Raw genomic sequence first — 11581 nt, forward strand, 5'->3', positions numbered from 1 at the left:
GGCACAAGAACCTATCAAACTCAAGCAAGCAAACTTATATAATATTCATCATAATATCATAAGATCATAATATTCTATTTCGCTTCTGTTACAGTAAACACCGTTTCTCATGGCTCTGCCAGAGTTTGATATACCACTGCCCAGCCAAAAAAATTCTGCCACCTCACAATTACATAGCCCAAGTAAGCAACCCAGCACTACTTATCAATGAAGCTTTTGATCATTTATTCTCTCAATCTGACAACTGAATTTCACTCAAGTCCTCCTCAGCCCCACACATTAATTAAGTTAGATCCCAGCTCATGGACATTTGCAGATCCCATTGATCATAAACACAGCTCAAATGCTTCCTACCAGTGGCCATTTAAGTCAAAAGTAATTTAGGCAATATTTCAAACATTTAACCCATGGGGGGAAATCGACCCACGGCAGCAGTTCAGGGGTGTTTTCACATTTAGTACACATGGACTTGACAACCCTGCATCAAACATGAGCAAATAAAGTCAGAACTTCAATTTACAGGTGATCTAAACTGCTAACACAATTTCAGAATCATTCAGGAGGACATGAGACAATAAAGAGAATGTTGAAATACTGCCAATTTTCATTCATAAGCCAAGGACTACACAACGCTTTAACTATAGGATATCACAGTATGCACTAATTAAGACCTCTGTCCCCTGACTGTCCTAGTAAAGACTCTCTTAGTTGTGAACCTGCCAATATAAGCCCTTGGTAAGATGAAGGACAGACAGTCACTCTGATAAACAACACTGACCCTCAAACCCTTCTGAAAAGCTGCTGAAGTGAGACAGATGTAGAGTGGAAAAGACATTTCTGCACATGCACCATTCCTCACACAGCTGATCGTCCAGGCTGGAGCAGAGGCCTGCTGAGACCTCCTGCCATTCTCTATCGGAGGCTCCAATGCAGGCTATAGAGATGAATCACCTTGACTCTTTATGACTCAGCCAAACCCTTCTGATGTACACAGAGTTCAATAAAGCATCCCTCACGCTCAGCTGACCTTTGTGGACCTTTCAGAGATCATTTGTCATGAGTCACAACCCTCTAATACAGTCACATAGGTCATTCCACAAAACAGGTGTATTGTGTATTGTGAACTATATGAAAAGAATTAAATGTTTTTAAAAAACGTCACTAATACTAACCAAGGCTGCATTACAAATACAGTAAAACTGTAATGTTGTGAATTATTATAACAAATTAAATACCTGTTTTCTATTTTATTATATTTTAAAGTGATTTATTCCTGTGATATCAAAGCTGAATTTTCAGCAGTCATTACTCCAGTGTGGTTCCTCAGAAATCAATCTATTATGCAATTATAGATTAATTATTTTTGTATTGTACATACAATATATGTACAAGACCACAAACACCTCTTAAAAAGTACTACAGTATCTTCATATCAATTGCATAATATGAAACCTAACAGAAACATTTTGTTTTTATTATTTATTTAAAAAGTCGACTCAGGATCCACCTTCAGTCGTCTCTCCTGCATACACTGATGGAAAACATGTGTCTCTGTATTGGCAGCAATCTCTCAAAATGAGTGGGAACATCTGAGATGCTTTCCTTCCATTCATATCACTTAATTAGATGAATGATGGATGTGTACAGACACATGAGTAAATCCATTAGCTATACATTTTATGGGACTTATTAAATGTTTGGCATAATTCAAGCCTGCAGTATATCAAATATAATTTGGATAATAATCCAGTATGCCGGATACAGAGCAGTCCCTCATGAAGAACAAAAATAATAATCACATCAGCAGAAATTATGGTCTGCGAGTGCCTAATGCAACCCAAGCGTGCTTTGTCTCAAGGACAGTCGAAGCATCGCTCTCTCCATATTCCCTACTGCTCCACATTTAACAGCATTCAGTACTCTACACTATGCTGTCTATAGCCATTAAAAGTTGATTTATAAAATTACAAGAGGATAAAAGAAAAATAAATAATTCTCAAAGTTTGAGTGAAGGAGTGCACAGACTGCAGTAACTTACGACTGCCAGTTTTGACACAAATGGTGCATGCTAAATTCTTTGGCATAAGTGAGTCAAATAACCACAGACAGTAAGCAATGCAATTTAAACCACAAAATGGACAGATTAAAGGGCTGGAAAGGCACTCACCATACCTAAAAAGGCAGAAATAGGCAACTGCAGCCTTTCCCCTTTTTTAGCATTCTTTAACTAAAATTACAATAAGCCCCCTTTTCTAGGGTGTTAACACAAAATGACACAAAGACATGTCCAGCAGGATCAAAACAGGAACCGTAATGTCATTTAGCCCACAAATAAGTGCATTACTTTACAGTCTTGACATTTCAGCTCTCTAAGGCCTCTGAGCTGCACTGTTCAGTATTTGACTGTGCCCAGACGCAGCACAATGAGTCCCTTCACATGGCCCACAATAAAACTGTCAGCAATAACACATTTCTAAAATCATTTTCTTTGACCTTTAAAACACCCCCTCTCACTATAGCAGCTTTGACGAGATGCAGTTTTCTGGCCAGACACCAGTGGAGCATTGAACTAACAAATAAACAGCTTTATGGGAAAGTGGTGCTTTTTAGATGCAAAGCACAGAGCAAGACACTAAATGCATTCTGGATTGCACGGACTACATTGGTGGCGTTTTGAGATAACTGGGTGATTGCCGTGATATTCTCAATGGAAGATCTGTCAGATGATGTGGCTCCCTGATATTTTGGCATCTGTGTGAAATGAGACTTAAGTTGGATAAAACAACTTAATGAGTAATACAGAGGAACAATAAATCACAAAGCAATTTTAATAATAAAACTGGGTTACCAAAAGCACCATCCAACAGCACAATCTTCATCAGCCCTGTTCCATCACTACAGGATTGTGCACTTTATATTTACTCTGGTGAATGAATTCAAGAGCTCTCCAAAGCTAATACTGAAAATAAGCCACAAGTAAATATTTGTTTTACTGCAATCCTGCAACAACTAATTGTGCAGTGGCAAAAAAAAGGCCCTTTTACCATTTAAACACAAATCCGTTAGGGGATTCTACAATCTTATCTAGTAGCTTCACATTGCCTCTTATTTGCTCCTGCTGCCCCAATTAGTTTGTTAATATTGCATTGTGCAGCATAAAGTGCAATTACATTGGCTGTTTACTGGCAGCTGTCGCGTTGATTTCTCAATTTGATTAAACAAGAGAGCATGCAAATGATTTACAGAAGTACTGTAAACAAACTAATTATCAGTCAGGCAAAAAAACATTCTTACAGTATATGTCAGATGGAGCAAGTCCTACAATGAAGCACAGTAAATGGCAAGATGCATTGGCTATGATGATGGTAATCTGGTTGTGGTTTCCACATTAGCGGAGCCAAAATGGGTAAAGTGACTTTGGAAAGCAAAGCTGCAAAGCCACCATGAATTGGCTGTGTGATCGCACCATACATCTCTGTCATTCCACGGCATATGGGCACACGCACGTACACACGTTCAGACAGGGTACAACATCCGCTAAATGGGGAAGGTTAAGGTCCAGCACTTTGCCATACATGAGAAGAATTTTAATGGGAAAATCCATTCTATCTTGCTGGGCAATGCCCTTCATTTCCTCCATTAGTGGGCACAGAGAGAGGTAATGGGCTGCATGGGTGACTATAAACAGTAGTGAGGGCTCTATAATTAACTAGCATTGCTGCAAAGACAATGGTAACAGATTCTGCTAACTGTCACATTTAAGCTCTTTTTGTCATAATATACCTTAGATCAAAGAACCAGATCTCCTTGCCATTATCAACTGCAATCTAAAGTCAACTAGACAGGTAAAGCTATAATACAAAACTTCAGGGCTAATGCAAGCAATAAGCAAATGTGGTATTGTGTCAATCTAAAATTCTAATAAAGTTAAAGTATGTTAAATTAGATGTTAAGATGTTAAAGTAATTAAATGTTTAAAAAATGTAATACTAAAATATTTCCCATATTCCATCTTGAATACAATCCATTTCAGAGGAAAGACTGAAAATAGAATCTACTGGTTCCAAGGGAAATCATCTTTCAGAGCATGAGCTGGTTCATTAATACAAAAGTATTTATTACAATTACACGAAACTATCTTGGGAAACATTACATAGGGAACAGCTGCAACGTTTACAACATTTAATTGCAGGGAGGATATTACATATTTTGCTTTCATTTCTGTGCTATTCATACTACCGAAGCATCTCTAGAACAACTTTTTTTCTTAAAACTGATCACACCTGAAAGAAAGAATGTCAAGATCAATGTAAAAAAAAAAAACACTGACAAGCTGTGCCAAGCCACACATTCTGTCAAATTCAGGAGATACAGGCATCATGCTATACAGCAGCACTGACCACGGCCCCCGCAGATCTCCAATACTCTCACTCTTATTACCACCAATTTTATGGGATTGCATTCTCTCTAAGTTCTGCCTGCCACCGTCATTGAAAATGATTAGTGTCCTATAGCAGCTTTTTTTTTTTTTAGGCAGCTCCCTAAGCAATACTCTTCTCTGCCTGCCACAGTCTACTTCATCTCACTTCTGCTGCTCACTATCTGCCCATGAGTCTCCTCATCTGCTGGACATGGTGGAGATGGATGTTGACGAATAGATGGATTCACGGATTACTGGATGTGCAAACAGAGAGATAGACAGAGACATAGACAAACAAGCATTTTTTGCATTTTTTTAAAGAATAATATACATTTCTAAATATGCTTTGTATTATTTTACCTTGGCATTAAATAAAAATATATATATTTAACTGCTGGGTAAACATTAACGTCTCAGGGAAGGATAATAATTTTGAAACCTTTGTCTCTTCTGAGTGCCATAATAAATCGCTCTATATTTTATTTCAAGTTGTGGAAGTGCTAACGATTGTGTTTGTGTGTGTGTGTGTGTGTGTGTGTGTGTGTATGTTGAGCAAATCAGAATGCAAATATCATATTTGTTACAGAAATGTACTAATCAATGACAGCTTCCTCTTCTGAGAAATCCAGAAATGTGAGAAGATCTAGATGGATGGATGGATGGATGGATACATAGACATAAATATGGATGGAAGTGAATATAAAATGATTTCCACACTGATGGATGAATAAATAAATGACAATCAGATGGACCACTGGATAGATAAACTACCAGACGTTTAACTGGACAAACAAATGGACAAACAGACTAATAGCTGGAAATCATTTGCCCGATGTCATTGCCTCACATAATCTACACACTGAAGAGAAAATCAGCAATAAACATTAAGTCAAACCTCTGACTGGATTCAGTTAACTGTCTTTTCTTGACTCGAGAAGGTACGAGCAGACAGCGGACACTGATCCCTGCGAGAGGCGGGAGTGAGTGAGCGCTCGTGGGGAGGGCTTTGCAGTTGCACTCGCATCCTCGCGGTCTCACAAGGACAAAACCAGAAATTTACTATCGCTTACTTTATAAAGTAGCTGGCGCCTTCCTCGGTGAAGCCCTCTTCCCACCCCCGCGGTAAATCTAAGGGGAGAGAAATATTTGTACAATAACGTTACTCGATTAAGTTTTCAATGAAACAGAAAGTAGCCAACCATCAATTATGCAGAGGACGTGTTTCCACTGTTCACTTTAAACACACTGACCGCAGTATCCGACTACGGGGTGCAAAGTTTAGACTAGAAAGAATAGTTTACTACCCTACCTGATCGTATCATGTGTCCTGAGTTGACAGGTTCACCAGTGCGGGGATGAAGCCAAGTAGTGCCGCGAGTTTTGTCGCTGGAAAACAGAAACACCTGTTACGAGACCCATCGGAAAAGGTGCAGATTCACCAGAACCACGATAAAAATGCAACGACTGTGATTACACCCTTCATTGGCTGCCTACTTGATGAAAAAGACCCTGCCATCCCCACACACTCCGTAGGACCAGTGCTCAGGTAGTGTGTCCCGCCCGAGCGGAGCCGCCATGATCCCGGTTTAAAGTGAGAGCTGCGCCGCAGAGTTTCCAGGGAACCGGACAGTCCGATAATCACCACTAGGGCTGAACTGCTGTTAAAGGGGCAGGCCAGACTTGGAGAAAGTCTTTGTCCTAGTTATAAGCCGACAGAAAAGAAAGGGGGCATCATTAATCAGGCGGGATGTTGATGCTGGGAGTGCACAGATGTCGCCGACGAAATTCAACCTTTTATTAAAGCAAAGCCAATTCTGTAAGAGTGTAACTTCATGCAGATCGAGTTACACTTTGAAAGCATGGTCAGATTAACATTCCCGCAAGTCACACGCGCATTGTAAAACAGTTGGATAAGCTACTTGTTTATACCTTGTAAGAGTTGTATTAAAGCCAGACTGCATTGGACATTTTGTTGTGTTGCGGTCATGACAACAGTCTGCACATATTTGAGCTTTTTGGCAAGTAACACGTAGGCGAACAGTGGCTAATGATTTAAATAACAATAGTACTAAGTGAGTGATTATTTTGGTCAGGTTAAACCTGTCTATGAACCTAAAGTTTCTCCTACGTGTTTCCCAGCCAAAAATACCCGACAGAGAAAACATATCTTGCGGAATAAACATTTTTTCTTGAGTCCTAGACATGCTGAGAAAGCCTTGTTGGCTCCCTGCTGACAAAAACAGCGTAAAGTTGCTTTGTTTACACTTTAGCGTCACTCTGTTCGCGCCACTTTTCGTGATTTGCGTCACTGCGTGTGCGTGGGCAGGGCTGCTGGTCTAATAAGAAAACATATTAGTTGTTCTGTTTTGCATGCTTTGATATGTGCAACGTTTCCCTGTTTGCATAGGTCCTTTGTGTGATGTAACTGAATAAGAGGAAGAAGAAAAAATAAAATATTAGGTCATTTGCTTTAAATATACCTAGACAGGAATATTATTATTTAGCTACCCAGATATGTTAATAATATTTAATAAATGCTCAGTGGTAGTTGATCATATGCAAGAGCCACTTTAAAAAAGTGTCTACACTGTGTTTCATTTTATATTTAAGCGTACTCAAGAAGATATTGATATTTAAATAAATCTAGTAACTCAAATGTTTATGGTAATTCAAAAAAGGTTTTATTAATTAGCTAGGCCTACACATTTTTACATTTAAATAGCCTACTTAATAAATAAACGTAATAAATAAATTAAATCATTTATTATTACTGATAACCATAACATAGGCTATGATTTGTATTATTTAATATTAACTAACTCCGCTATCCAAAACATTTGCTGGAATGGACACATGAGCTTGAGCTAATATGTGGACAAGAATACACTTCCCCATGAAAGCAAACGTGCCAATACGTCTGTATTGAATGAGAAATCTCTGACTCAAAACTCATACCTAAAGACTCTCCCATACATTCTTGATCATAACCACAGGAACACACCCGGTCAAACCTCTCACTGAGGCAGGGCAGGGTCACTACAATAGAAACAATCCAACTGCAACAACAGCTGATTATCCTTCCATTAGCCCATGCTATTTATAGCCACCTACAGTCTGTAGTCTGGCTGACAGATGACGGTTGACCTTATACTGTAAAATACCTCCTTTTCTGTACAAGTATGTGAAAATATGTGTATAAACAAGGTCAGTTGCATCTTTCTGCAAATAAAATGTCTTCAACAATTCAGTAATTATATCGTTTGAAACATTTGTATTTATATTTCAGCTATACCTACTATAACTATAACAGGGGGAAAATATACTTTTTGGGGAACAAAAGAAATGGGAAACAAACTAATGTGATTAACAATGACATTATGTAGGGTGCAGTTCAAACAGCAGGTGGGGATATTTCACAACTGCTATTAGTGGTTAAATGAGAACTGGGAAATTCATGACTGGATTCTGGAAATAAGATAAAAAAAAAAAAAAAGCCATACAAAAGTAAATGTGTTTTATTACTAATGTCATTGTAGAAATGCAATATTCTCAGTAAGCCATTTTTAAATTATGTATAATTCCCCCTGCCAACATGTCCAAAAATTGAGGTTTACAGAAAAAAAATTGTTCAAGTGTTCAGCTGTTCATGCAAGTTAATTACCGAAGTTAATAGGCAATCGGTTCAGTGTAAAACAAAGCAGCTTTTTAAGACAAAGAATCACTCATGTGAGTGTACATCACTGTAAACATAATTTAAAAGTGATCTTGCTTTTATACAACAGTGCAGAAAAATCTCTGAGTGCATCTCTGAGGTCATTCCGTGCAGGCAGCAGTTAATATGGAAGGTCATGATGTTTGTTCTTGTTTGTGTGTGTACCAGGGTGAATATAAATGACACAGCAGAGGGTTTCAATCTATCAGCTCCATCACTTATGACTGCCTTTGGCTGCACTGAGAATGAGCCATCTCAACCATGACATTAACAATAATGCTTACACTGCGCCAAACTGGACTTGCCCTGTCTCCTCATGCCATCCATAAATTTCATCCTGGTATAAGAGACACTGCTCAAAGTCACACCACATATGTCAATGGACCACAAGACAAGGACTGTATTAGTGGCAAAGAGGCAACAGTAAAATAATGTACATCTAGTATATTCTCACTATTAATAAATTAATTTTCATCATAAGATTAGTGTGTGCGCGTGTGTTGAATTTTAAAATAGCTTATACACATCACTTCATGTTCAGATGTGTGGATTTAGATTTTTCAAAGAAATCTCATATGCATGAACATGATTTTGTCATGAAAAGACATTTTCCTGGTCCTAGAGCATTTGTTTAAAAATTTGTTGTTACAAAATATATGAAGCAGCAGATATGTTTTCAAAGCTGATGATCAAATCAGCATATTAGAATGAGTTATGGAAGATCATGTGACACTGAAGCCTGTCATCACAGAAATAAATGATGTTTTTAAAAAGGTTAAAATAGCAAACAATTGTTTTAAATTGTAATAATATTTCACAATATTACAGTTTTTACTGTATTTTTAATCTTACAAAATATTCAAAATGAATGTTGTTGCAGGACCAACAGGAATGTTGATCCAGGAACATATCCGATTTTGGTAAAATCATGGTTACCATATCATATGAATTGGCTGGGATGAAAGCATGGATTAAAGGGAATTTTGTGAACCATTTCCCTTGAACAAAACAGGAATTATCCCTTGTATCCCCGATTTACACTCTGTTCTCGCCAAGAACAGCTATTTGACTCCAGTTGTGTATCTACATCAAACACATGAGAGCTGTATAAATATTTTAACACAAAATCCCTTTGGAGTTGGGGGAACTTTTGTCGGCAAGCCTTTTGTTGGTTTGATGCAACATTTCCCCCTAAGGATGACTTAAACTCAAACAGAAGAGACATTGATGAAACACTGGCAAAAGATGCTTGTGGCTGCAGTAATATGCTACAAAGTCAGCTGCTGGTATATTTCCGTTTATTTTTTGACAATCATTTCAATTTTTTTACTGATCTTAATAATAAAGCTTCAAACATTTCACCCACTATTGTTATACATAAATAGGCTAGATTATTTCTAAAGAAGATATTGGCATTCATTCTAAGACTCCTAAAACATTTACATTTTAATGTAAAATGAAACAAAAATGACATCTGCAGAGTGCACTTTGATATTGTGTCAGCAGTTTTACACAGCCGTGTCCCTTGGCTTTGACGGACACTTCTTAGAGGTGGTCGAGTGGATTTGGGAGTAGCATCCTGTGACTGACAGAACCGTAACCCTGGGCACAACAGCACCGTGGTGGGACGTGACTGCGTTCCATGTTGTTGCCCTACTTCGCCTGAATAAAACGCCATATGCCTCCAACATAGAGCACAGCACATGTCCGGCTAATAAGCTTGTTTGAATTAGGGGCTTTCTGTAATACCACTTAAAAGGTCTTCCGTCTTCTCTTGTCTGTCCCTCGCAGTCACAGACCTTTAGTAATGGGGTGCACTCCTGCAGCTCTGCAGTACTGTGCTGCTGATGGTTTCCTCACCACGGCCAGCAGCTCACAACGCTGCAAGGTGACTCAGTGTTACTTTTCTCTCTCAGAAGTTCATACAGAGGCAACTGCAGTTAAATCGCTGCATGCAGAATAAAGTGATCTGCAACAGGTGACTCTCAATGTCTTCTTCCTCTCTCGTATTAGAGCTGCAAATACAAGTGCGTGCTAAACAGTGTCAGTGCGTCAGATGATATAACAGGTGAATCTCAACAAATTACAATGTCATGGGAAAGTTCATTTATTTCAGTAATTCAACTCAAATTGTGAAACTCGTATATTACATAATTTCAATGCACACAGACTTAAGTAGTTTAAGTCTTTGGTTCTTTTAACTGTGATGATTTTGGCTCACATTTAACAAAAACCCACCAATTCATCTCAACAAATTACAATACTTAATAAGACCAATAAAAACTAAACATTTTTACTGAATTATCCTTTTGGAAATTATGTTAATGTACTGTACATGTATACTCAATACTTGGTAGAGGCTCCTTTTGCTTTAATTACTGCCTCAGTTCTGTGTGGCATGTATTTGATCAGTTTGTGGCACTGCTGAGGTGGTATGGAAGCCCAGGTTTCTGTGACAGTGGCCTTCAGCTCATCTACTTTTTTGGTCTCTTGTTTCTCATTTTCCTCTTGACAATACCCCAACGATTCTCTCTGGGGATCAGGTCTGGTGAGTTTGCTGGCCAGTCAAACACACCAACCTCATTGTCATTTTACCAACTTTTGTGTGGCAAATCCTGCTGGAAAATGAAAATCAGCATCTTCAAAAAACTGGTCAGCAGAAGGAAGCATGAAGTGCTCCAAAATGTATTTTCAAAAAAACACAATGGACCAATATCAGCAGATGACCTTGCACCCCAAATCATCACAGACTGTGGAAACTTAACACTTGACTTCAAGCAACTTGGGCTACAAGCTTCTCCACCCTTCCTCCAGACTCTAGGACCTTTCTAAATGAAATACAAAACTTGCTAACTTGCAATACAGGACTTTGGACCACTGGGCAACAGTCCAGTTCTTCTTCTCCTTAGCCCAGGTAAGATGGCTCTGATGGTGTCTGTGGTTCAGGAGTGGCTTTACAAGAGGGATATGACAACTGTAGACAAATTCCTTGACACGTTTGTATGCCTTGATCCCAGGCTCAGATTGTGTAGCCTAGCCCTAGTGAACCAAACTGAGAGACCATTTTGGAAGCCCAGGAAACCTTTGTTTTGAGTTGATAAGCTGATTGGCATGTCACTATATACTAATTTGTTTAGATGTGAGACAAAATCATCACAATTAAAAGAACCACTTAAACTACTTCAGTCTCTGTGCATTTAATTTATTTAATATGCGAGTTTCACAATTAGAGTTTTCCACTACATTCTAATTTATTGAAATGCATATGCATCCACGGTGGAAACTCTGTAGGAGCTACAGTTTGTGGAAAGTGTATGTTATTTCATTTCACAGTTTAAAATAGCTAATCTCAGTGATGTGACCTCTATTAGTCAACTAATGACTTTGAATCAAACTGAAAACTAGTTATTTTGCCGTTCATAATAGACCGCCAGAGCTTTTAAGAAAAT

At 38.4% G+C, this 11581-nt stretch overlaps 1 protein-coding gene across 3 annotated transcripts in view; it reads right to left on the bottom strand.

Annotated features, from left to right (window-relative positions):
- LOC113105754 (pleckstrin homology domain-containing family A member 7) overlaps window positions 1-6440 on the bottom strand; it is an 84436-nt gene extending 77996 nt beyond the window's left edge. For 2 of the 3 annotated variants that reach the window (XM_026267023.1, XM_026267024.1), the window contains exons 1-4: window positions 6350-6440; window positions 5915-6118; window positions 5730-5806; window positions 5491-5548 (exon numbers count right to left, since the gene is read on the bottom strand). In XM_026267023.1, coding sequence (XP_026122808.1) covers window positions 5491-5548; window positions 5730-5806; window positions 5915-5997 — 218 coding nt within the window. In that variant the 5' untranslated portion in view covers window positions 5998-6118; window positions 6350-6440. The remainder of the gene's footprint in view (window positions 1-5490; window positions 5549-5729; window positions 5807-5914; window positions 6119-6349) is intronic. The other variant, XM_026267025.1, reaches the window with a different exon arrangement.
- Between the last annotated feature and the right edge of the window lie 5141 nt (window positions 6441-11581).

The sequence above is a fragment of the Carassius auratus genome, chromosome 7, assembly GCF_003368295.1.
Source record: "Carassius auratus strain Wakin chromosome 7, ASM336829v1, whole genome shotgun sequence".
NCBI lineage: Eukaryota > Metazoa > Chordata > Actinopteri > Cypriniformes > Cyprinidae > Carassius > Carassius auratus.